The 27240-nt window shown below is 45.9% G+C and overlaps 1 protein-coding gene across 2 annotated transcripts in view; it reads left to right on the top strand.

The window, feature by feature from the left end:
• Nucleotides 1-26238, top strand: part of FBXW4 (F-box and WD repeat domain containing 4) — a 59517-nt gene extending 33279 nt beyond the window's left edge. Inside the window, exons 6-9 of one of the 2 annotated variants that reach the window (XM_063163344.1) lie at nt 12352-12417; nt 24795-24935; nt 25085-25226; nt 25479-26238. In XM_063163344.1, the coding sequence (XP_063019414.1) occupies nt 12352-12417; nt 24795-24935; nt 25085-25226; nt 25479-25595 (466 nt within the window). In that variant the 3' untranslated portion in view covers nt 25596-26238. The remainder of the gene's footprint in view (nt 1-12351; nt 12418-24794; nt 24936-25084; nt 25227-25478) is intronic. The other variant, XM_063163345.1, reaches the window with a different exon arrangement.
• The last annotated feature ends 1002 nt before the right edge of the window (nt 26239-27240 follow it).

Here is a 27240-nt window from a genome sequence, read left to right as displayed (position 1 = left end):
CCTATCTTCATCTGGCTTATCTCAGTTATCAGTGAAATGTAATAATTCTTATCCTGCCTTGCAGCCCAGCCTGATTACATATACTGAAGGTCATAATCTGTGCTGTGAAACTGTACCTTATTGATGTCAGCATGGTTTGAACTCTGGTTTCTGCAAAACTTTTCCAGCGAGTTTTTGGGTGGTTTGGGATCTGTGTGGGAGGTGGCCACTAAACATCTTTATGCCTTAGATGTGTATTAATCTGTTAATGAAACCTTGTATGCCTTTCTCTGCATGAAGGGCTGGGGCTTTCTGGCCTGACTGCCAGGTTTGATTTCTCACTCTGGTGCTTGCTCACAACCAAGCATGCCCTGAACCTGCAGATGGGGAGGAGGGGTTTTATTCAGGATCTTGGTTGCTTAGGGCTGAAGAGTTGACATGCTCCAAACACATAGTATGAAAACCCTGAAGCAAATCATATTGTGGAGAACTGGGGAGGTGGAAGCTGCCCAGAGCTTTGGGGGCAAATGGATTAAGGTTGTTGCAAGCGTGTCTGTGTCAGGACTGGAGTGATCAGCACAGGAAAGCTCTAGGAGTCATTTCATGGCTGAGTTAAACCCAGATGAGGCTTTGCTTCCCTCCTCCACAGAGCACCTGTGTCTCCATGCCTCAGTGTCCTGGCCCTCTCTGTGTGTAGCATGTGCTTCATATACATGCCTTTCCCCTTTCACCTTTTCTGATCTTTGACTTCTTAAAACCCTCTGAGTATTATTTCCCTCTCCCCTGATGAAGAACTCACTTAGACTTAATTTGTAAATTGCTTGAATATTACAGGGCAGAGGTTTTTGTGATTTGGGTTCTTTCCCCTAAAAGCACGAACAAGTACAGCTCCTGCCTCTGCATGGTATCAAGAAAGAACTGCTGCCCTGTGTGCTAAGATAAGGAAAGTATGTGTTTGACTCCTCTTCTTCCTCACCATCCTGATTACTTTTTTCAAAGTTCTCCTAAATATTAGAGTTTGAATTTATTATACATGTGTCTGTATGGCAAAAGGAAAAAGACAAAAATAATTTGTGGCCTATGGCACTCGTAAAAGAGATTCCTTCCACCTCCAGTTTTAAACTGAAGCATTCTTGATTTTTAGTTGTTCTGGCAGACCTGAAAGGATTCTCCCTTCCCCCTGACCTCACTGGCATGCATGGATTGCTGCTTATTGAAAAGTAATTTTCTGTCATAGATTCTAATGGAAAAGTTTATATAAAATGTCATTCTATATATATATACATGCATTTTTAAAACAATACTTGTTAACTGAAAACTTTGCCAGTCACATCTGAAAAAATACTAGGATTGGTCTTGGCAGTCCCAGACCTTAAAAAATAGAAAGGTGGTATTTTATAAATAGAAGAGATTTTCTTCTTTTGCATTATGATTCTTTAAGCATTTTCTATACATGAGCAAATATTTAGACTTTTTTCCAAAGCAGTGACAGCTGGAATATGAAATCAATTCCACATGTCCTCTTGTAGGGTGTGAGGTTATAAGAAGGAAAAGCCCTGGACCACATAAGGTTTGTGATAAAATGTGAGCAGAGATGACATTACATATCTTTTCCCACTGGTGCAGGGAATGTTCATTCTGTTTTTCTGCACAGGCTTGAAATTGGTCATGGGCCTGCTTTTGTTTATTCTTGGTGTCTGCTGCTCAGATGCTGGCATGGATTTCACAGCAAGCATACTTTGTCCAGAGGTGTCAAAAGTTGTTCTAAGGAAAGGTCTTGAAAACCGATGGGTCAAAGGCACACAGTATCTGCCTGACCTCTCTATCTGTGACAAGTACTTAAGGCATCTTGGGTGAGGCTGAAATAAATAGAATTGAAATTGAAAAATGATCCTTTCTGGAAGAGTCTTTCATAAAATGTGATAGAAATAGATATGGCCTGAAAAGAAACCAGAATCATGGGGTTGAACCAGGCAATTTGTTTCTCTAGTTTGCAACCTGCTGCAGCATTGTGTCACTGTTGTATTTTAGGCAGCTCAGAAATTAAAAGTCTGTGCCCTGGGGGTTGTGCTGCCTGCCTGCTCCCTCCCTACAACTGGAGTCCCTGAGGGTCTCCTTTCCTTGTTGTCAGGATTGTTGTAATTGCATCATCTCCTAGGGCTTGCTCAGCACTCCAGTGTAACCTGTCCTTTGATAATAGTGGCATCTTTTCACTTCCCTGCTGGGTCTTCACCTGGTCTTCATTGCAGAATCCGGACCAAGCTTTTAGATTATGACAATTCTTGCTTTCTGGTAGGATATTGCAATCATAAGAGACACAAGGTGAAGTTTTTAAAACTTTAAAATCAAACAAAAAATCCCCCAGACCCCATTGCACTGAAGCTGTGATGATTAATCCAGCTGAGCAGCAGCTTTAACTTGTCTACAAGACCTGACAAGTCAGGACAAGCATTTCTATCCTGAAGGCAATGGTGATAATTCAAAAAAAGTGTAGATGCTAGCAAGTTCTGAGGATCAGCAGAGGCAGCCTGCCATACACAGGATGCTGGTTTCTGGTTTGTGGGACATCTGACATCAGTCTGATTTAACACAGGAGCGATACACTCGTGGCCAGGTTTTTTGAACCCACGTGGAGCAGGTTTCCTGGTAGTTTTTTACAAAACCAAAGCCTTGTAGCAGAGAGACACAAGTGAAGTCCCACTATGAAAAACAGTTTTGGTTTGCTAATGGGAGATGCCTCAGCAAAAGAGAACCTGGAGCCTTTTTTGCTGTCCTCCTGGTTATGGTTGTTGCCTGACTTTTGGAGCAGATGCTGGAGGAGTTGACTTACTTTTTGATGATTTTTCTCAGCAATAGAAGTCCTTACTCTGTCCTTCTCACAGTTCCTGCTATCCTATTCGGACCTGCACTGGCCAGCTTATTCTCCCTGGGTCTGTTGCCTTTCCAAATCTCAGTGTGAGGGTACTAGACTAGAAATCCTGTCCTGGGAGGATAGGCTGCACCAGGCCTTCAAGAATGTGTCATGCATGGCACCCCTTCACATGCTTCTGTTGTGCATCGCTGGGTCTCTTTTCTCCTTTACTGCTTTTTGGCATCCTGCACTGGCCTGTTGCACGGGCTGGGGGAAGGATGCCCCGGGCTGTGTGTCCCAGTGCTGGCCATGCCCCAGCTGTGCCAGGCGCAGTGCCCCGCTCCCACCCCTCCTCTTGCTCAGCCCACATTGGAGCCCCCAGAGCTCTTTGTCTGCCCGGTCCTCCATTCCCACATGGCGCACCCTCCCCAGCAGCCCGCTCCCCATTCAGCAGTTTGGGCTGAAAGAACCTTGGCTAATTACGCCAGGCTGAAAATTACCACTTTGCCTGTTTTCCTGCTGCTGGGCCCATTTGTGTGGGGCCTGTAGTTAGAGGGAACAAAGTCCCCCCCGTGGAGCCAGGCAGGCCCCAAGTGTGAAGCTACAGGTACGAGCAAGAGGGGAATGAAGGGAATAATTACCAGCTTCTCCAGGTGAAAGCCCCGTTAAAACTTCAATAAGCCAATTAGGGGCCAGGGTGTGTGTGTGGGGAGAGTCTCCCCCACCTATAACTGATTCCCACCAGGCAATTAACAGAAATCATTTCACGGAGAGGAGGATAAGAAATGGCTCTTAGAAATTGTCTTGAGTTGGGGGGGCCTGAAACAGCACGACTGCTGCAGTGGTCCTCATGTACTCCAGCCTCCCTGCTCACTGTGTGGCCTGAAAATGTTGGTGGGGCTAGGAGGAGAGGGAGGAGGGAGGGAAAATGGCAAAGAAAAAGGAATCGCTGGAGCTTTACACCTGGGCAGGCTTTGAGGAAGTGAGGGCTGGAGTTCAGAACTTCTTGTAAGGCTGTGTGTGGGCCCAGAGCCCCAAGCTCAAGGGGGCTGCTGGGTCTGGGAGGGACTGAGCTCAGGGTGTCTTCCCCATGGGGGCGAAGGGGAAGGATATCAGTACTGACCAGAGTAGAGAGGGGAAATGTGATGGGTGTGAGGGCTGGAAGTGGGTGAGCAGGTTGGTAAGAGCTGAGTGCTAGGCCCTCAGAGATCTACCCAAGGTGCATGATGGTCTGTAGGTACAAATGGTGTCCAGTGTCTAATACTGTGCATGTATCTCATCGAGGGATCATGTTTTTCTGCTCCTCAGTCAGCAGCTCCACCTGTTCCTTCCTTTCAATTCATTCCAAAAAACCCAGGGAATTTTCTCAAGATAGAGATTTTATCTTGCAATTCCCATGTACTGTATTGCAGATGGCGTGTGCAGCAGTTGGAGGTAGAGCTTGCTGTCTGGTGGGTACCTCTCAGGAGTCTTGCCCATTGGTGTTTGAAAGGCTGCTCTGGGGAGTAGAGCAAGAGTAGAGCATAGGATGAAGTTGCTACAGATGGCTGAGATTTCTGTAGTGATGTTGGAAGGGACAATGCTTTGTGTGAGTAAGGAAGTTGAGACACCAGATGTGGTTATTTCACCTGCACTTGAAAAAGAAACAAAAAACCCAAATAAACCTTTAAGTCCTCAAAACACAAATGTACCTTAGTAGCCACTTTCTTTGAATTTCTAATGTTATAGCTTCTGAGCATTAAATATTTTCTTTGAGATTTTGTTCTGATTACTGATAAGCTGATGTAACTGTGCTGTAGTGGTGTTAATTCCCTAGTCTCAAACTGACCTGAAAGTCTCTAGATTTTGTCCTTTTTCTTCTTTTTTTTTTCTCCCCTTCTCTTTTTTCACAGAAAGCTCTCTATTGTAGGAATAGAGAGCTGTATCTCTTGCACAGCCCAGATTTTAGACTCAGAAGTGATTTCTCAGTTGAGTCATGTTTCTTTATTATTCAGCTTCTAAGATGTAACCCCAGTGGTTGCCTGCAGAGAAAGGCCTGGTAGCAGACAGGCCTTTGCACAGACAAATCAGTTTTGGTACAAGTTATTCAGATATTCAGATATTCAGTGCCTGAATTATGTTCTGGATTAAATTTCTGTTATGGCTAAGGAGTCTCTTTTTTCCTGTAATCACAGTAATAACTTGAGCATCATTTGGGATTTAAATTTGGTCTCAAGAGTGATAAGGAGTTTCTGTACAAAGACCTCTGCATGAACAACTACTCCATGCCTGGCAAGCCCAGAGGTTTGGGAAATGAGGAAAGATAAAGATTGTTAGACATAGCATGTAAATATGTACTTTGCATTGTTAAAAATAGATTTTCAAGACTTTTAATAAAAGAGCAGGTTGATGTCAAATACTTGGAGCTACAAAAGCAGTTCTGTTTGAAGTTCTGAAAAATGACAGCAGCATTGTGAAAAGCACTGTTCCAATATTCCTCTTGTACAGGAACACTCCGGATCCTAAATCAACTCTTATAGAGCTAATCTGAATGTAGTCCTCTTTTGAACATTTGTATCTTCCTAAAAGTGTGTGTCATGTGGAGTAGTGGGGAAAGCATTGATATTTAGATGTGAACATGCCTAGGAACATCAGGACTGTTTTGTGGATTGAATCACTAGTTTCTAATCAAGGGTATTTTCCATTCAATACTGTATTGTGGAAGAGTGTGCATGTGTTTGTCCTGTCTGGAATCTTTGTCTTTATGTCATTGAGCTCAGTTTTTTTCCAGAAATGAGGATTGTGCTCTCTGTCTGGTGGCTTGTTTTCACAGAACTTACCTGCTGCAGGGCTGCTGAAGGGACACTGATCAAGGTTGCAGGTAACTTGGGCACAGAGTATGGGGTGAAACTGCAAAGAAGTGAAGGCAGGATGGAGGTGTCTAGGTTGGACACCTGCTAAAGCAGCTTGCTAGAGTAGGAGTGATCTGTCTACCATGCCAGGAATTGGGCTTATGTGAATAAGAAAAGCTTTTTTTGCTCTTCAGCCTGAGTATCTCTGAAGTCTGGAGGAAGACATGAAGTTAGAGGCCAAGGAGGGAGGTTGGAGAGGTGAAGCTGATGTTCCCTCTGTCATGAGGCATGAAGTGTATGAGATGGGAGGAAGTGACATGAGCATTTCTTCTATCTCGTGAGCTGGAGTTCTGCCTCAGATGTGACTTCATATTTCAATCCAGCATCTCTACAGTGCCCTTCAGGACAAAATGTAAATGCTGTCTTTTTGGGACCACTTTTCAGTGGTCCACTTGAGGTGGCATGTGAATGAATTATTAGTGCATCTGTTCATGCATGTGTCATTGGTGCTCCTTGCAAGAGCACAAGATTTCTTCTTGGGGAAGTAGTGGTTGTCAGTGTTGCAGGGTTCATGGTCTTCTCTATGCATTTTGTTTTCTCTCTGTGCTGAGTCCATGGTGGGGTGTGGCAGAGCTCTTCTGTACCTTTTCTGTGTGACATTTATGAGGTATATCAGGAGCATAATTTAACTCTGAGTTGACTGGTGCCTTGGGGGATGCTGTAGCATGCGTGTGAGCTCAAAGAAGCAGCAGCAAACCTGCCAGAGCTTTCCAGTCTGTTTCTGGAACAAGCCTGGCTATTTGCCTTCAGTTGCTGGGTCTTTTCAGTAAGGTTATTCAACAAAGGTGAGGCTGTGCTGCAGTGGGTATCTTCTGCTTGCTCAGGGTGAGCTTTAGGTGCTGTCTTACCTGTTGATTTTTGTTGAATTTATGGTTACAGAATGTTAACATATAATCCAGCTGGCTTGACTTCTGAGATACTGAAGATGCTTGGTTCAGGTCTCTGGTCATCCTGTGAGAAGTACAAAGTACAGCTAAAGGAACTGGTCTAGGACAGTGAGGAGGCAACACCAGCCCAGCATGACCACCCAGTCCTGGGTTTGTCCAACATTGCCTGAATCTAAGGCAGATGGGATTTCTTGCATATTTGTGGTACCTGCTTGCTCATAAAGAAGATGCTAAACTGGTGCTGTGCTATTTTTTTTTCTCCTTGCAAATTAAATGCCCCTGCAGAAGGAGCACTTGCTCCCCTGCTCTCTGTCTCTCCCCCTTTGTGTGGATCTGGTCTGTTGGAGAAGTCTCATGCTGTAGGTGGCAAAACTCCCTGTGCTGGGTTTCTGACCTCCTCCTCTCCCCTTCACAATGTTGTTACTGTTGCATCTGCTCTTCAGCAGGGACTCCATCAAGTTTGTGTGACCTTAGCACTGTATTCATGCCGGAGGAGTTACCTTTCATAATGATGTCAACTGATGAGGCTGGCGGGATGGTGGCGGCCGCGATAAGACATGACATGTTCTAATGATTCGCCTTAGCGAGCTGAGTGTGTGTGTTGGGGGGGCACAGAGGGGCTTGGAGAGGGGAGGTGGGGGCCCCACAGGTGCCGACAAAGACTTTGACCTTTGCTGCTATAATATCAGTGTTTCACAGGCAGGGCGGTTCGGTAACCCACTTTCAGCCCATCAAAAATTGATTTAATTGCAATTTTTTCCCCCAATTAGGAGCACTGGAGCTTAACTAATTGGAGTAATAGAGAGTAATAAGGCTCTGATAAAAAGCCTTCCTCTGCCTCCTTTGTATCTTGTGTCATCGCCTGTCAGAGGTCAGAGAGCTTGCATATTCTATTAGGCAGAGTTGCCTTCATTTGTACAAATTAGTTTACCCAACAGTAATTAAAATGCCAGTGCGGGTCGGGGAGAGCTGAATACAATTGATGGGCACGTTGGTGAAGGATTTGACAGCTCCGGTGGCCTCCCTTGCCAAAGCGTGTCAGGGCTGAATCAAAGGCTACACAAACCCACAGACCCGTGTGTTTAACCCGCGGCACCGTCGGCACCAACTGCTCTCTCTCTTCTCCTATCTCCCTTTTGGACTTGCTTTCTCTTCTCCTTCTTTTCTCATCTCACTTGAGACTTTTTAAAGTAGATGTTTCCCATCTTTGAGCTGTCCTTTCTGTTGATCGCTTCCATAACACTGCTACCAACCGCCCCATCCTGTCTCCCTTGGTTCTCCCCCTTTTCTCCCCCCACCTTCCACATTCCCAGCTGCGGGGCTCTGTCAAGTAATAACTTCTTTGTTTCCCAGTCCAGTGAGTCTCCATATATAATAGTTTCCAAAATGGAACAACGATGTCCAATTCCAGGGGGCGGGGGAGAGCGCCAGGAGGAAGGAATGGGCTCTTGCACGTGTCAAGCAGATTCTGGATTTGAAATCTCTGAAGAGCAGAATAGAACTAGAGAAACAATCTGTTTACAGTACAGGGAAGGGCACAAGCCTGGGGCACAGAGATGTATTGAGATGGGAAATGACCTGTTTTACCCAGGTTCCTTCAATGACTTTGCATTGCAGGATTCCCAGCTCAAGCAGGACCCACTCTGGAGGCTGAGTTGATCGTGGGGAAAATATGTGTGGTTCAATGTGACTTGTGTTTCTGGAGCTGATACTGCTTCCAAGCCTCAAGATAAACAGCTTCTTTCCAAAAGGACTAATGGGCATCTATCTCTGTTCCTCTGGTTTGTTCACATCTGGCAGTGGTCTGGCTAGGATGGGGTAAAGAGGGATGCTACATGAGTCAAACTGTAGTTGGCACCTTGGGAGCAGCTATGGGATTATTGCAGCTGGAGTGTAGCCAGAGCACTACTGTTGTTGCCAGAAGTGCCATGGGATCTTCAACAACCACAGTTCAGTCAGATGGAGAGTTCTTGTGTTTCTTCCAACAGCACTGCCAGGATGTGTGCTCTCTTTCATTTCCTGGCCCAGCTTCTGTTGTGGGGGAATGATGTGTAATGAACGTCTCTTCTGCAGCAGAGAGAAGGTCTGGCTTCTGGAGAGGCAGGCTCTTGGTTGTTCTGTTGTTTTTGTTTTTTTTTTTTTTCCCTGTTGTTTATTCCTCTCCTCTCTGTCAGTAGGGAGTTTCAAATAAAAACAGAGGGCATCAAAGTATCAGATGAGTTGGAAGATTCCTTGTGTTGGACAACAAAAATATGCTGTTTATGAAGTATGTGTATCTCAATGCTGTGCAAAATTCTTGCCTTTCTGGTTTGGTTTTTGGCTTGGTTTTAGTTCCTAGGGGATCCCTGTGAGGACAACATGCCCTGTTATGGAAGACCTAGATTGGTGCTTTTTTTCCCCTTAGAAGGGCCTATTAGGGGGAGCTTGTATTCGTGGTAGCCAGCAGCTTTCAAAGGACAGAAGGAAGCGTAGTGGGGAAGGGGCTTTACATCTCCAAGGCCATCTGGAGACTGGCCATAGCAGTTTTTATTGTGGATGTAGATGCATCTGATCAGAGTCAGTGCACATCAGCGTGTTGTATATACTTCAGGTAGATGAGTCATGCCTGCATTAATATATTTAGGGTATCCTGTACTCCCCTCTTCCCAATCTAGTCTCTCCTCAGTCTTGCTGTAGAATGCAATGTGGCAAAATGAATGACACTCTATAAGCTAATAACTCAGCTTCAGTCATTTCTCTTGGGCAACTGGCAATAATGGTTGTGAAAAAGCTGCACTTTTCTAAGTTGGAGTGTTTTCTTATGTGTGCTCTGTGCTCTCTAAGACAAAAGAGCCTTGTTGAAGATAGAAAAGAAGCAAACCTGATAGAAGGCTTCAGCCTGATCTTCCACACTAAATGAGGTTTCAGAAGTTTTGGAGCCAAGCTTTACATGCTTTCCTCCAATCTGCATGTTGGTTTAGACATAGGAGAGCTGACTTCTGTTGCTCTTTTGCCTGAAGTAAAACTGTCACCTGTGAGAGGCTCCCAGTTATGAGACACCTGAGGCTTCAAGGTGTGTGCCTGCAGATCAGACTCAAGGTGAGGGGCCCTGTATCGTGCCCTGGAATCCAGACTTTAAGGTCAGTTCACTCTCAGGCTTCAAGAATTTCTTATTGGTACCTCTTCTTGTGCACATTGTCTTGTGAATGCTGCATTCTAGTGCTGCAGTGAAGGTGGCCTGCTCTTGTGGGAGAAGTCTTATCTTTGCTTGCTAATGGGCTCAGGCTGTTAAAGATAAGGCCTGCAAACCTGATCCCACTGAAGTATGAGACAAAATTCCTGTTGACTGAATGGAGTCAGCTTTACCCAGGAGAGACTTGTTTGTGGCCCTGAGGCCTGTATTCGATGCTGGAGAAAAATCTCTTTATCTAATGCTTTTTTCTCTCTCTTTTTTTTTTTTTTCTTTTTCTCTCTGAGGAGTGGGGGGTAAGGACCAAGGAGGGAAAGCTGAAGTCCAGAACTGACAGCATGAGGGAGGATTAAACCTAGCTGTTCCTCCCACCTTTTTCTCCCAATTGGTGTGCCTCCATGGTAATTTAGACCTGTGGCAACCATCAAAGCCTTGTGCATACCTTCTGCACAAAGGGATCTGTCTCCCACGTGAGAGCGTTTTCTGCTGGGACAGAGTCAGTTTGTCCCCCAAAAGAAAATTCTTAAGCACCCAATTGCCTGCTTGACTGACTCCCTGACTGCTATTGTGTTTCTAACCACAGTAATTGACTTTAGTAGTTATTAATGGATTATGGCTGGGGAGGGGGGACAAAACCCAACACCTAGCTTTGTAGCAGGGGGACCTCCTGACCAAAGTGCTGCTTTCCAGACATGGGGCTTGACCGACAAGCTGCCAAAGTGGGTGTCTTTTGCTTGTTTTCCTCTGAGGTGGGTGCCATTGGCAAAAGAGAAATGTTCCCTCCTGTCCTGGACTATGGTGGAGAGAAGGTAGGCATTGAGCAGAAACCATGTTTCCAAAGATGAAATGCTGCACACTTTCTTAATTGATCATGGTAGCTGCTGCACAGCAACAGGAATTGGATTTTCCATAGACTCTCAGACTTTGGTCAGGGACTTACATGGAGAAGAGGAATGTGAGCACTCTGCAGCACCTGGCTGTAGGGACAGCCCAGTGCTACAGGTGCTTTGGCTGATTGCATGTGCACTGCCAATGAACCTGGAATTTTGCATGTAAGACATCCTGGTTGGAGACACTTTGAAATAGCTCTAGTTCTGCAGGCCTTTTCTAGCCTAAAGGGCAGCTAAGCTCACAGAACTTGTGGACACCTCCATGGTGTGGTTTGATGGTTTGATGTTATCTGCTTGCTCTTTTGCAGAGTGTTTTATCAGTGCTGCTTTGGCCTTATTGTTTGGAGAAACCAGTTGCTCAGCTAAACCACAGAGGAAGGAGTAGGAGGAGTCCTGAGTTCCAGTCTTGCTTCCATCTGGTCCTTCTCTGGCTTTGATTGAGTTAAGCCTGTGTTCACCACTTGGCTGCTGAGTGCCTTCTTGCAGCAGCAGTAGTGCTTCTCACAGAAGTCAAGGCTGCTGCAAGAATTCATTCCTGGTACAATAGAAGCTTGCAGACACCTTGACTACCAAAGAAAGAATACTGTAGAGGATCAAAGAAATGTTAAAAACTACTCTAACTGCTATTTTTATAGACATGACATTGTTTTCTTATTTTGCTTTCATGTTTCAGCTGTTAGCTCTGTATCATACTGCAAAAGTTCTTTAGGCAAAGCATTGAAATGGCTTTTATTTAAAGCAGGTTCCATTTCCTGTGTTCATGCCATCCTTGTTGCATTGACTTAAACGTAGTTTTGGCATTTTATTCTCAGTAGCTGCAATAAATATGGCTTTGTGAGAGGTAATTTGTAACTTACTTAGAAATCCTTGGATGAGCTGCTTCCTCTTATTTGGACTGAGAATGAGCAGCTGGCACAAAACAAGCAGTGTGGTTTGGAGAGCACAGCACCCATGTTCCTCACGCTTGATTTTAAGGATTTGTTCTGTCTTATGAACTAGTATGAGGCCAGTGGGTGTCAGGTGACCTCTGGAGCCAGCATGTGCAGCAGGGACGTAACATTGCCAAGACGACTTTGGAATGGGCCCTGCTGGAGGGTGTAAATGGAGCCAAATATTGCTGCCTCTTACAGAGTGTCTGAGCACTGGGGAGGGCAACCTGATCCAGCTTTGAAATTGGCCCTGCTTTGAGCAGGCTGGACCAGAGACCTCTATTCTGTGATTCTTTAGGCCTGTGATGCTGCAGCCAGTTCATGATTGTACTCAGAAGTTGCCAACAAGCAGAAGTGAGACATGAAGTAGGAAATAACAGTAAATTTTCCATGGGGTCTTTCTGCAGCTTACATATGAAACATGCTAAGTACTGTACTGACCCACTTGAAAATGTTGTTTACAGATGTTCCTGTTTATGTTTTCCCTTTGTATTTACAAATACATTTTATGTCCTGCCAATTCTCTGCAGTTGTGACCTGCTGCATCTGGGAAGCTCAGCTAGTGAGAGTCCTTTGGCAGCTTTCCCTTTGCTGCTGCCTGTCCCTTGTGAAATATGGTGGCACATGCTGAAATAATCTTGAACCAGAATTCAAAGTCTGTCTTGTAATCTGTTTTCTGTCTTGCTCATGCACTTTCTTCAGAACATGAGGATTAGTAAGTGTTTTTTGTTTGTTTCTTTGTTTTTTTTAAACAGCTCATTTGTGACAGGGACAGCCTGCTGTGGACACATCTCACCTCTGAGAATCTGGGACCTTGAGAGGTGAGTGAGCTTCCAGGTTACAGGGAGGGACTTGGCAAGAAAAGTGAATATCAATGCAATATTGTAAATGCTGCAAAAGGGTATTATTCATGTTGTCAATGGAGGCAAGGGATGATAGAAGAGGAGATGTGTTGAGGAGTGGGGGACAAAGCAAACTGGTGTGGAAAGGGGTATGTGGGGGGTGGTTCTGGTTCAGTAACTTGGCTTTTCTTCTCAGCTTTTCCAGTTGATGGCACAGCCATCCTGGTTTCTTCCCATTACCTGTATACAGTCAAAATATACCCATTACACCCTCCTTTTCATCTGTCTCTGTTGATGCCTCAGCCAGAGGAGATGAGGAAGGTGATCCTTATCCTCCCATTCACCCATTTCTCTTTGGTGCTGGGAAGCCAGAGGCAAACACAGGCTCTGAAGTCACCTTGTCCTGCCTGGCAATTCCAGTAGCTCAGAGAGGTGATGTGTGGCAACAGGTTATCTATGGAAGTGACTTAGGCTCGTTGTCTTCTCTTTGTCCTAATGAGCACTGAGGAAGCTAATTGCTGTGGCCTCTGATTTGGGGTCTTTGAGTAGTTCTTGTTTGGTGAAGGTGCTGACCTTAGCAACTGGGGAAACGTTCTCAAATCTTGATGTGAGAACTCAGCTGCTGACAAATTTGAAACACTCAGCCTGAGGGTCTTAGTGTAGTGATGGACAGATAGCAAATATTTCACAGGATTATTGGAATGGCAGCCCTGCCTTCCAGGACCAGGACACTCTGGGTAGGAGTGGCATGGCCCAGATTATCTAAAGGAGTGCTGTCAGAAGTGAGGTGAGCAATGGCAGAAGGGGCCTGAGGGATATCAGTAGAGCTGTATTTGGGGAAAGGGGATGGAGGAGGATTGGTGTGGGCACAGGGTAGGTCTGAGACCAGTTACCTTCTAATCTATGGTTTAAATAGTTTAGATTGTTTAAGTCAACTCTATCAAATACAAATTTAAACCAGCAGTTTTTTTCTCTGAAGTAACAAAAATGCTTTCCAACAATGCATCCTACAAGGACAAGCTGGAGCAGGAAAGAACTCCAGTGCATTAGTTATGGTGCATATTTCGTAGTGATCCATCCAGTGGTGCCTTTGGAGTACCCCAGAAGGATGCAGGCTGTGCTGTGATACCCCTGCCCGTCAAGTCTTCTGGCTGTTCTTGAATAGAGGCATCTGACAGGGGTGAGGAGATGGGCAACCCTCTCCCCCCTGCCCCAACCTTTCTGACAGCCTTTCCCAAGGAAGCCTGAAGAGATAATAAAGCTGTGTAGAAAATAGGATTAAGGTAATGAACAAGCACAGCGGAGTTTGATCTTTCAATAACGTAAAAGCCTGAGTGACAGGCAAATAAAAAAGCCAAGGCAACCTAGGCCACTGGGCCTCTGTTGAAATGGCTAGAGTGTCAAACTTATTCTTCCCTCTTCACCTGTCACAGCTGGAATGCACCATGCCACTGGGTCTTTTCCTCTGCAGGGACCTGTGTGTGAGCTGGTAGACTCATCAGCATGTGCAGGGTGCGAGGCTGAGTAGAAAGCATGGCTGGGACTCTAGCATGTGAAGCTTGATGTTACTATTCATAGAAAGGGAGTGCAGAGCTATCCTTCCAGGTCTTGACTCTCCATAAACTGTTCATCTTCCCAGCAGATCCATCTTCAAAGGCTCCAGTGACTGCCAGAAGGGATCTTGTAGGGAATGCTTCTGTTCCTTTTAGGCTTTTGAATGTTGTCTCCCTGGTCAGACTCCAGGATTGAGAGTGTGGCATAAAAACTTAAAATCTTAGAGCCACCTAGGACTTAAAAACTCCTCCTGAGCTTAATGTGTCCTAATAACATCTGGCAGTCAGAGCCAGGGCCTTTTGAGTTCGCTGCTTACCCTTTTCTTGTGGCCACAAAAGGGCCCAGAGGCTGCCCTGAAGAGGCTGAACATGGCAAGGATGTCTAAGAACAGAATCCAGGTAATTTCTGTCAAAAAAAAAAAAATGGGAAGGGTAGAATGATGCATAAGATGTGTTCTGGAAAACCAGAGGATCCTTAGCACCACTGAGGTGTTTAGTGCTGTCCAGGATCAGCTAGTTCAGTTAGGGGAGTTTTCTTTGCATCAGAGGGGTGAGTAAGTAACAGTACAAGAGTTTCTGTGCCATTCTCTTCCATTGGGGTAGGTGGTCTTTTTACCCAACAGCTGAGATCTGGAACGTGCTACAAAAGGATTTAAAGCTTAAATAACCTTTTGTGTACTGATCATCTTAGTTCCAGGCCAGATAAGTCCTTGGCTGGTGCTTGTCACTGTTGGTCATGGTATGTTTTGTATTTATGACCTTCGCTGTTCCCTGACCCTGGGGCAGCCATTCTCATCCCTCCAAGAGGAAGGGGATAATGTCTTCACCTGTAAATATGTCTTGTGCTTTGAAAAGAGCTTGACTGCTTTTGGTGCAGAGGAAATTTTTAGTGGGGAAAGGAAACACCTCTTGCTGCATCCCGCTCCCACAACTGTCTTTCATTTCTGACTCTGCTGAGATGATGGCGTTGGATCAAAGCCACAACAGGCAGCAACAAGCAATTGTCAAGGGAGTCTAAAGCAGGGGAATGACTGCATAATGCCAAAACACTGTCTCTGATGGCTGAAATTCCAGCTGCTGCTACACCTGGCCCTGTCTCCTGTAATGAAGGAGGATTTAGATTTTTTTCATATGCTTTTGAAGCTGGCTAGCTGCACTTGTGGAGGACATCTCTCACCCCTCACATGCTACCCTGTGCCATCTGATTGCTTTTAGATGTGGGGAAGTTGCTGTGCACTAATTCCCACTCTGGATCAAGGTGTGTGTATGTAAAAGCAGCTGTAAGTTCAGTGATTAGAGGCCTGCAGTGAGCGGGGGGAACAGTGAGCGATATGGGCCACACGATACTAACCTGTGTCCTTGCATCAAGGATCAGAGCTTGCTGACTCCTTGTCCTCTTCCAAGTACCCTTGTCCTTCCTTTAGTGAAGGATATGATGGCAGCTGCCCCTCTTGCAGGTCAGGTTCCTCTGCTCGCTTCTGCCTTTCTCTATTCAGACCGTCCTGTCTTGTTTGCCAGTGTGAGTGTGTGGCTCAACAGAACAGCCACTTAATGGCAAGCAAGAGAAAAGGAAACCTTATTCAGATCCTCCTCCTCTTTTTTCTTCTTTCTATTGCCTTTGGGAGTTTAAACTCCTTGGAAGATGAGGGTCATGCACCACTGACAGCTCCAAGGCCAGCATTTGTCATTTGCCTGCAGAGAACTGTTGCTTCCCATGTTATTGGGGTGGTCTTGCATGTCATTAAGTGACAAATGCCCCTGTCTCAAGGATGCTTCTCCATAAGATAGAATAATCCAGAGGTCTCTTTGCAGCAGCTCTTGGAGTTATTCTGCAAAGCTTGATATTTGAAATGGACCAGTGATCTGTCTTACATGGTAGTCTTCATGCTATAAACACTTTAAATGCACAAATCCTACAGTGTTCTTTCCTGTGACATGACATGCTGCAGGGCACAAGAGCTCTGAAAACAACCAAAGTTAGCTGTGCCCTGCAAGCCACCCAGATCCTCTGCCTTTTAAATAGCCAGTCTTTGTCCAACTCCTCCCCCCTTTTGAAGGTATTTTTGGCAGAGTGGGGATTTTGTTTGTTTGTTTTCTGTGGTTTTTTTTTTGTTTTTTTTTTTTTTAAGAACCCTCTAATTTCTTGTTCGGTTTTTCTCCTGCTCCTGAGCCCTTTGAAAGTAGCTTTATGCCGTCACTGACACCAAACTGACACTTTGCGTTTCCCCACTTCTTATCCCTTTATGGCAACAGATGTTGAAATTTTGTATCCCTTTTATCTGTCCCTCTTTGCCCTCTTCCTGTAATTAGGTTTCCCTTGTTAGCAGTACAAAGTGGCCCGGTTTGCTGCCTGGCCTTTTGAGCCATTGTGTCAGAGCACATTTTTTTCCTCCTCTTTCGGAAGAGTTCCTTCCCCCTTAAGTAATAGGCAGGGTGTGGGCCAGAGCTGAGGCTTTTTCTTGTTTCTTTGTTCTCCATTTATCTCTGCCACCTTTTTCAAAGAGATGAAGAAAAAAATAGTGCATGGAAGGGGAAGATACAGAGTTGCATTTCTTGACTGTCAGGCCCCCCTGCTCTTCAGGTGTTCAAGGCAGGTGCCTTTGATGTCTGCAGCTTTTGGGGAGGTGGGAGGTAGAGGATTCATGAGAGGGACTTGGGAGTGGAGGAGAAGGGAGATTCAGGTGTATGGATGGTGCCCTCAGCAGAGGGTTGGGAAGGAGTCTGAGGTAGCCTGGCAGCTGCTGAGCAGGTTACTAATCTGTTCTGCCTGTAGTGTTGTTGCACTGTGCCCTTTCTTTCCAAGAGCAAGCATGAGTGTTACCATCTTTAAGCAGCTGGCTGAAATTTGCTAATGTGCTGCTGCTGTGTTCCTAGTGTGTGTTTCCATGGGTCCATTGCTAGGTTACATCTGTCTGGGCTGTGGAGGGGGCAAGAATGAGTTGCTGTCTTTTCAACTTTTAGCTTATGTTGATCTGCATCCATTTCTGTGTCTCTTCAGAACCCATGGAGTTAAAATTTGTGCTCCCTGTGCTGATCTTAAACAAGTGTAATTGAGAGTTGAAGCATATAGCACTGAACACTATGGTCAGCTGATCACTACTGATGATTTCCTGTTTAAATCCAGTCCTTCTTGACTTTGTCTTCTGTTGTGCTCCAGTTTTTTAATTGTGTGGAAGTAGGTGAGTGAAATGAAAATCTGCAGGTCTAGTTCTTGGTTATAAGTCTTGCTGAATGTTTTCAATAGAAGTTTTAAATGTAGAGGCTTGGCTCAAGGCTTCTTAATGTTGTGTTCTAAAATAATTTCTGCAGAAGAGCATTCTCTTCCCAACTTTGAACTCCAAGGTTTATGCAAGTTCGAGACCCTCTAATTTAATCACCAAAGGAGCTGTTGGGTGAAGGAAGCACATATATTCAGAACTGGAGTTGGTAGATCAAAAGGAAAGATAACTGACTCCAAGAAGTGTGGGTTGTCTCTTTCACCCAGACATTTAAACTGGATTTATCCAGTTACAGAGAAGTGGGTGCATATATCTGATAACAGGAAAGACAAGCAATAGCAAATGTAACCCTGTCACTGATGCCAGTTTCACAGGATTTGGGGAGCAGCAGAGTTAATGCAGTAGATGTGGAATACCCTTTCCAGCCCTGCTTTTCTATAGATTCATATGCCAGGCATCTTTTTTCACCAAGGAAGCTCCTCCAGGTTTTGTGGGAAAGAGGCTTCTTATTCCTTTCAGACTTGCATTTCTTTCTCAGCATCTCTGTCTTGGCTGAATACAGTTTTAAATCACAATGACCAATCCAGACCTTGAGCTCTTGAGTGTTGTTGGAAGCAGGACTCCAGGCCTATGGCCAGCTTGAGCCTGTTATGGAGAAAGCTTGCTGGTGCCGGGAGCCTCTTAAGTCATGGTTCCTTGGATAACTGTCCCTTTTAGAAGACTTTGTTGTGTTCAGAACTCTGTCTCCTGTCTATAATGGATAGTTTCAGTCTTGTCTGTGCAATGTATTCCCATGGTATGCATGTTTTCTCAAAACTGAGGCCTTGTTGTTCTTTACTGCTTTGTGCTTGGGCTTTGATTCTGTGACACTGTGTTTCTGAACTCTCTCACATAAGCTGGGCATCTTCTCCATTCTTTTTGTTAAGAGGGCTCTGATCCATCTTAACCTAAATGTAAAATCATTGTAAGAGGAAGAACATACAGGTGTTTATCCTAAATCCTTTCTTCCCCATGGCAGTCTTGGCCCTGTCCCACTAGAAAGGACCATAAGGCCAGCTCCTGCCTTTTGGATGTGTGCATGTTCAGGGCATGCTGCGGCCTTTGAACTCTTGTTCAGGCATATTTATGACAACTTTACAAGGCCCTGAACAATCAGAGAGCATGGGTGGGGGCTGGACACTCCAAGCATATCAATCAGTTTCATCCCTCTGAGCCAAAGCAAAAGTAATCTTTATTTTTCCCTGGGTTGAGAGAGAATCAACAGAGGCAAGAGAGAAGAATGGGAAGGAGTGAATGAGGAACCCCCTCTGTCACTGGCTAGTGGTAGCTCATTTAAACAGATGGCTTTGTTTTGATTTGGACTCTCAATTTTTTTGTCTCCCCAGTAAAGGAGACCTGCAGAGCTCTGTCCAGAAAGGGAGCAATACAGCCGCCTGTTCCCACACAAGTGGGGCGAAAGGCGAGAGGCTTTGAGAATTCCCTGCTTCTTTTCCTCGCCTCCCTCTTTTTCTCTTCCTCCAAGAAATCACAGTTTGAGAATTCCCCCCTACTCCTCCCGTTGGAAAGAAAGACAGAGAAGACATTCTTGACATTCTTTGCAGAGAAAAGGGGTTAAATGTCTGAATTTGGGGGTCACCATGTTATACAAATTGCAATCTAATCGTTTTTACAAGAACACACGTGTGCTAAGAAAAGGAGCCGTGGACAAGAAAGAAAAGGGGATAGACAACCTTTTTTGTCCTATCTTCTTTTTTTTCCCCCCTCAAGGTTTTGGACTATTGTCATGTCCTGTCTCTCTCCCCTCCTCACCCCCGAGAGGGAGAACATTGGTTTTATAGTTAAATTGCTTCGTAAAGCAGAAGGGCTTGGTGCCATTTCTGTTTGTTTTCCCAAATAAAAGCCCCAGCAGGGTCTCTTTTGCACCGTTGTGGCTTTATTTGAAGAAACTGGCTTTTTCCCATAGCCCAGTGTGTCAGTTTATCCTCTGAACTTAACCTTACGGGAACCCGAACAACAAAAACTCACAGGGTCCCAGAGCTGGAAAGGTAAAGAAATTGTATCTTTTTATTGGACCATTTAAGATGTGTGTGGGCCAATTCAGAGAAAGCAGAAGAAAAGAAGGCAAAACTCCCTTTTCTGTCTCTCCTCTCAACACAATCTCAGACCGTCGTTGGTGTCTTTCCCCCCTACTGCCTTGAGTCCCTTCAGCTGCACTGAGGAATCAGAGAGAGGCATTTGCCCTGAAAATCACTTGAAACAGCATCTCTGAGCCATTTCACTTGGAGGTGCTCCCTCAAAATTCCCCAATCCAATCCCACACCTCCCTGCAGGAATTAGTAGCCTGGTCTAAATGCAGGGGCAACTTTGGGGTAGGATAGAAGAATAACTTTGCTAAGGATCCCTATGTACAATACAGATGTTGTTTGATCAAGCCTTTCCCTTCTTAGCATAAATTGCTGCATCTCCTCAGTGCCTCAGCTGCTATTACAAAGCACCTAGAAGAACAGCAGCTCAGCTCTTCCCTTTGGTTTTGGTGCACTCTCCTAATTGGGTGACAGAAATTGTGCAAATGCTACACTTGGGATAATTATTTTTAAAAGGATTTTTTTCCTTTTTTGTTGTTTGATACTCAGATCAAATATCCCAGTGTTTGGAACTGAACGGGCCTCTTTATACCTTTTTTTTTTTTTTTTTTAAGTATATGTTTCCCACCTGTCTTGTTTCAAATAGTTATTTGGGCTGAAATACTGGTTTACAGCTCTCTTTGGTTTCTGAACAGTCATCTGCTTATGTGCAGTAGATTCTCCTCTTTGGTGGATGATCACAGTTCACAGATGAGGATTCCAGAGCAAGTGAATTGTCCTCAGTTTTGCACATCTCTGTTTTCAACAGACGTTCAAAATTCAGCAGTTTCCTAGAGTTTGCATATTTATATAATATCAATTGTAGTAAATTTGGGTCACCAGAAATTGAGGGTAGGGAGAAAAATGTTTTTTTCATTCCAGCTTTTGGAGTGTAGTTTCTTGTGCACTGGAGACAGCTGGGCAAGATACTCAGCAAATGGGCAGGTTCCAGGGAGGTGGGTGCAGACTTCTTTTGGACTCTGACTTTGAGAAAAATCTCGGGGAGATCCTGAGCTTTTATGGCCATGCAAATAGTTACAGTGGCTTGGGAGGCCATGTATAACTTTAACTTGGTGAAGCAACTTTCCATGGGTTATCTGGAAAGTAACCATCTGGGCTCTGCCATGACTGACCTTATTTTGTCTTCATATTAGTGATTGAGAAGGAATAGAACTTGAGGCTGTTTAAAAAAAGAACAACAACTTAAAGAAACCAGACTGTTTCTTCCCTTTACTTTGCTTCCGGGCTGCCTGTCTTCTGGAGGTATCAGGAGAGCTATGCTCATGGCTAGATTTCTAGCATGGGAAGGAAAGAGTGAAATGTGGAAATCCTGAATAAATATTTGATTTAAAAAGTAATTTTTAGAAGTCTTGAAGAACTTGGAAATTGATTGAGATGAATCAAAGGATTCTCTATAGTGTCTGAACAAAATGCCTTTCACTGTTGGACTCATCAGTTGGATACATTTACCAGGCACATCAACTTGGTTTAAACATCTTGTTCTATCACAAAGGAGTCTGGAGACTATTGCCAACACAGCTTTCCTGTACTAGGGATGAAATAGGCTGCTAGATTTGCTCTGGCTCTGTTCCTTGTGGGCAGGTATTGGATTAGTGCCAGTATTATTCAGTCTATCTAGATGCTTAACAGGAAGTATGAAAAATTAGGAATATTATGAGATTCCTCAGCACTTGAGGCTTACTTGTGTGTTTGTAGGTGCTGGATTGGCCCAGGTGGTTTGTGGTTAAAGTGCTGAAATGGAGAGTTCTTGCTCTAGAGTGGTATTTCCAGAAGACTTGCACTGTCACATTTATGATTCTGCCTCTCCGAGCTCCACTGGTGCAGAGTTGTTTCTCTTGGTGCCACCCAGCACTGGGACTGAACGTGGGCACTATCTGGCCCAGGCTGTTCAGTACAAAGACAAGCAAAGCTCCTGCCATCTGCACAGGTTACTACCTGGCTTGCCTGAAAAAGACCTGGGAGTGAAACAGCTACTTGCTACTGCTGGAGGGGCATGGCAGGGTGGGGACATGGTGTGGTCCTTCCACGTTTGCTCTTCACAGACACTTCCTGAGCAACCTTCACAGCCTGTAACAAGGACAGGGCCTCTGAAATACTGAGGACCAGCCTACTGGGATTTGAAAGGTGTTTAGGTGAAAAACGGACCACCGATTAAAGAAGATGGCTGTTTCCTGCTGTGTTTGGCTGCTGCTGGGGAAAAGGTCCAAGATAGCTATGCCATCTCTTTCTGTCCCTCATGGAGAAGGTATCTTTGTCTCTCTAAGTTGTTAGAAGCCATTGGTGATGTGCTGGTGTAGGTGCTGCTGTTCTGTTGCCTGTTCATGGGTTATCTTGATCCTTTATGGGTTATTAAGGATTAGTTGTGAGTTTTGCTCCCAAGAAAGGGGGAAGCTGTTCAGGTATGAGGTTTGAGGGGAGGGATTATTTGGGATAACCAAGAGTGGACAATTTGTGGGCACTAACTTGTGATCCCAAGACTAGAAGAGTTTTGGTGGCAGAATTCCCTCCCCAGCATGGGTTCAGCATGGCTATGTGTGCTGCAGCACATAGAGCTAGGCTGGCATGGTGATAGCTGTCCAGAGACACCTTAACCTGCTGAATAAAGGGGAAATACTAATAGTGTTCTGCATATTTTTCACCTGAAGTGTGCCCATGCCAGAACACATTGGTGGGTTTTTTGTGTCCCCAGTGTAGAGCACAGTAAATTTTCCCCTGGTGCCAGATGGTTAAGTGCTTCACTGTAGCAACTAACACATTGCCTCTGTAAATTGCCAAAGAGCTGCTCCTGTTTCCAAAGGCTGCAGATCCCACCTGAGAGCTGCTTTGGCTGACCTGTTCTTGGGCCAGGAGAACTGAACTGATTAACAAACCAGCAAAGCAAGGTTTACTTTGCTGCAGTAAGTTGCAAGTATCTGTGCTCATTTTATGCCTACAGAGAAAAGCCAATCCTTTTCTGCTTCCTTTTTTTTTTTGTTTTTGTTGCCTTTTCTTTCATTTTTGTTGCCTGGGATGGAAATGTAAGCAGAGGGAGGAAAACTGGTGTGACTCTGCTGAAGTGCTTGGTTACCACTGCAGTGAGGTGTGAAGGCAAGGAGAAACACTGGGAGTGAAGCACCTGGGTGGTGCTGAGGGTCCAAGCTGCTGGTGCTGCCTAGAGCTTGCTGGGGTAGCTCACCTCTTGGGAGTAACTCCTTGCTCCTGCCTGAGCAACTGGTAGAAGATTCTTATGCATCTCACAGGTAATCCAAGGATTCTTGTCTGGGAGAGCAGCTGACTCTTCCTCATACCTCTATTGTGTGTCTTACAACTCTGGGCCACGCATACATCCTTTAGGATGAAGAAGGTTTTGCAGAAGCCTTGATAAGGGCTGTGTGCATGTCTATCTGTTCTGCTGGCTTTGCAGAATGGCAGATGGAGGGGATCTGTGTGCTTGGAAGGGTGAGGGAGTGCCAGAGCACTCATGTCCATCCATGTCTCACTTCAGAGTGGATCTGATGACTCACCTGTGCCAGCCAAACCCCACTGCTCTTGCTCATGGTGCTCAAACCATGAGTGCTTCAATCTCTCAACCTACAGACAGGTGCAGAATTGCTGCTGAGTTGGTTTACAAGTAACCTTCCAAGGGTTAATGTATTGTGAGAAGGTTGCAAAGGGCTGAAGCCTGGAATCCCCTCGATTCCTTGCCTGGAGAAACACAAAGTCCAATAAGCCAGCACCCCTGGATTCGTGTTGGGGGGGATTAATTCATGCACTTGATGTTAAAGCTTGTCCGAGAGGTTTGCATGGGGGGGCCATTGCTAGGGCTGGTTGGCCTCTCTAAATGGTTGCTAGGGCCCTGGCATCAAGGTCCAATGTAGCTGCCCACAGCCACGGTCACGGAGGGAATTACACAGCCACAAAGAAATTGTTATTCTACATAATCTGCTCTTTGGAGAGTGACTGTGGGGAAACAGGCTGGCCCCAGCATGCCGCCAGCTCTGTGATCATAGAAGCGTGCTGGCTGCAAAGATCGGCCAGGGCTCGCCTTCTGATCTGGGGACACCAGGGCTCGAGGCGCTAATCTGCTTTATCAGCGATTTCTCTCTCCTGACACAAAGGTGTTTACTTGTTTTAACATCTCCCAGGACTCTATTTCTCCTTTTGTGTGGTCTTTATCCCCCGATGAGGGCTTTAGCCCAGATTACAGACAGAATTAAGGCATTTGGCGATGTGCCTCAGAACTGTGTGATGCTGGATCAAGGAGCAGAATGTAACAAAATAATGGAGGGAGATGCTGAGAGTGACCCCACTGCGGGATCCGTGCTGTTGGCTTTCACGACTGCTTCATTGTCCTGAGAAACAGGAGGCTGTTGGTGAGGGGTGGCCATGCAGCAGAGTTTGAAAAGCAGGTGCTTCAAGTTTTATTGTGCCAGCATTTTTGATGTAAAGGGTGTGAGGAGAAGGAGAAGGAAAAAAAGGAGGGTTTGCAATAGGTGGCCATTTCAAGAAGCTGGGCAGATTGCCCACTCCATTCCCAAGAGTCTGTCATGTCTGAATACTAGTGGCTGCTGCAGCAGGTGGAATGACACTAGGACAGGCTTTGCCATGCACCTGATGCTATTCCGTGTGACCCAGGGAAGAGGCTCAAGCTTCTTCTTGAAGTCTGGCAGGCTGGGACCTCACCAGACACTATCCACCAGGTGAGCTGCTGGTTTGCATATAAACAAGCAGCAGAGTGATACCACCACAAAGCACTCAGCATACAGCTTCATGGAGATCTTGCTTTTGCTCTTTCACTGCAAGCAAGGAATTAAAAAGGAGGAAGGGGTCAGGAAAAGGAGAAAAATCTAGCCTTTGGAAAGTCATCTCCAGATGATTGATCATTGGGGTGGTTGCTTGTGACCTATTTCATTCAGCCCCAGATATGGTGTTTGTAGAATGTGGTATAACTGGAGGGGGTTGAGGAGAGCAGCCATGGCAAACTGGGTTGGGAAAGTCTGATTTGCCTGTGGATCTGTGCTGTGTGTCAAAGATCTAGGGAAATACCGCAGTAGACAGTATTTTGAAGGACAGTATGGGATGGGATTGAACATGTAAATGGCTCTTGTAGACTCTTTGGAGTCTCACTAAGCTGGGAGTTGTCTCCTATGGAAGTGGAGCCATATAATTCAGAATACTGGTCACTTCTCCCATTCTGCTGGGGGTCAGCTGCACCTGTACCTTGGCTCTTCCTCTTCCAGCTGGGACTCCTGCTGGTCACCCTTCATGACCCTTCATGGTTAATGGCCCAACCAATAGTAGAAGCTGGGGGTGGGAGACAAAAACTATGTGGGCTTTTGTATTCTGTTATATCACAGAAATGAGATCTGGAAGACTTCTGTGACACCATCTCTGCTCTGGCCAGCTGAACTGGAAGGGCTTTTCGCTCTGAATGACTCTTCCCCTAATGTGTTTCATTGCAGTGGTCAGCTGTTGACCTGTTTAGGGACCGACTTCCACCGTGGAGCTGGAGTCCTGGATGTGTTCTACGAAACACCCTCCCTTCTCCTTTCCTGTGGGTATGACACCTACATCCGCTACTGGGACATACGGACCAGCACCAGGTGAGCCTGCCCTGCTGGGGCCCATGTGAGGCTCCTGCACTGTCCTTGTGCAGCATCTGGGAATCAGCTCTCACTGAATTAGCTCCTTCAGGAAAAGTGGATGGAGGAATGGAGGCTCAGCCCTGCTCTGGTTTGTGTTGCCCTTGCAGGAAGTGCGTCCAGGAGTGGGAAGAGCCCCATGACAGTGCCCTGTACTGCATAAGGAGTGATAAGAACCATATGATTGCCAGCGGCTCTTCCTACTACGGTGTGGTGCGCCTCTGGGATAAGCGGCAGACTCGGTGCCTACAGGTGAGCACCAGTGGGAGACTGAGCAGCAGCAGAGCTTCTCAGCTGTTCTCTGGCAGCCCAGTGTGCATGCCTTGTGGGAAGAAGAAAGAGGGGCTGCTGGGCTGTCTTTGGGGCTAGTCCACCATGGCAAACCTACCCTATATGCAGGGAAAACCTGCTTTCTCAGACATCTCAGCCTTTGGATCTGTAACACCACCCAGCATCTTTGGGCTGACCTTGTTTCTGAAAGGTTGATTCTCCTGTTTTTTGCAGAGCTTTCACCTGTCTTCACCCACCAGCAGCCCAGTGTACTGCCTCCGTTTCAGTACCACCCACCTGTACGCTGCCCTGGCGTCAGCCCTGCACGTCCTGGACTTCACAGCCTCGTGAAGAGCACCACAGCTGCTTCTGGTGACCCCAACTCAGCAGAGCTGACACTTGGCTCAGGGAATTGCAGGGCAGGAGAGGTGAGAAAGGCCCACAAGGCTTCTGAAGGGACGTTTTTGCCTGCCAGAAAGCTACAATGAAGAGTGCACAAAGGGCCAAACTTTCTCAACCGTACCTGCCTGTTAGTGAAAATAATAGGCCAATTGTCTTTACCCTTTTTATTTTGTGCAAGTCAGGAATTGTTTTATTAACTGTGTTACTTCTTTTCTTTTTCTTTTTCCTTCCTTTTTTTCCTGTGGATACATCATTTGAGGGGCAGGTTGAGCCAGGATGCCCCATCAGCTTTGTGCTGGTCAGTTTGAGATCAGCCAAGCTCTAAGCATGTGAAACAAGACTAGGCTGTGTGTGGGGTGAACTGATTTGGTGGAAGGGAAGGGTGCCTGGAGCGAGGCCCACCTTTCTCCTTAACTTGCTGTTCTGACAGCTGCTTGTGTTGTCCTTCACAGCCAAGAGCAACAATTGAGCTAAAAGGCAGAGCCAGCCCTGCTTTCAGTGTGCCTCCCCAAGCTGGCCGTCAGGTCAGGCTATGCACTTGGCAGGGCTGAAATGGTCGCGTTATGCTAAATAAAACTGAAAGGAAACAAAAGAGATTGTATGTTTTGTTTCAAGTTCTGAAGGGGCTGTGATGTTACCTGCTGATTGCAGGGGCCTGGGTGGGTGGGGGAGGTTGGATCTATTTTCAGATCCTGTCTCCATGTCTTATAGATCTCTCTCCCTGGCTAGACCCTGTGACACCGCTGCATTGAAGGTGATTCCTGGGAGTTTGGATCTCCTGTCACTTTTTCAAACAAGAATTCAAAAATTAGGATCTGTGACCCATTTGGTGCCTGCTTAATGAAGCAGCAAACCAGACTAGTATGAACACCTGGATGTGATTTACTGGGGTCCTGTAGACACATCCAAGTGGGCTCTGCCACTGCTTCCCCTCCGTGCCATGCCAATGGAGGCAGCTGCATCTTGGTCCCTGCCCTCTGCACAGCCCTGTCACGTTGTGGATGGCTGGCACTAAGGAAGCAGCTGCATGTCTTCCTCTTTACCCTGTTTCATAGGCTGTGCCCACTCAGGTCTAAACATTGATGCTGTTTGCAGAGATAGCAAAGTCACCAGAGCATCCTGACTTGCATGGAGGAGCTGCATAACTGCACAGGAGGGAGCTGCTCCCAAGCTCATCTCAGGCAAGTAATGGCTGTGAGGAGGGAGTTCTTGTTTTCCAAACATTACTGCCTTCAGCAATGGTGGCAGATGGGGAATTCCCAAGGTGTCATGTTGGATGGGGACAGGGTTGCTGGTTGTCGATGTGGTGTGTTTCCTTTGCAAACTACAGCTTCCCACAATTCACAAAAGGATTATTTCATCCCTGGAAATGGTCCAGGCCAGGCTGGATGGGACTTTGAGCAGTCTGGTCTAGTGGAAGGTGTCCCTGCCCATGACAGGGAGGTTAGAATGAGATGACCTTTAAGGTCCTTTCCAACACAAACCAATCTACAGTTTTATGAAGTGTCTGCATAAATCAGCAGGCCAGGGCAGCAGACAGGTCAACTGCCCTGCCATCTTCCTAGGCTTACAGAGATTCCTCCAAATTACTCTG

This window comes from Melospiza melodia, chromosome 9 (assembly GCF_035770615.1).
Source record: "Melospiza melodia melodia isolate bMelMel2 chromosome 9, bMelMel2.pri, whole genome shotgun sequence".
Lineage (NCBI taxonomy): Eukaryota > Metazoa > Chordata > Aves > Passeriformes > Passerellidae > Melospiza > Melospiza melodia.
Note: the sequence above shows the minus strand (reverse complement) of the source record. Positions and strands in the feature narration are given on the sequence as shown.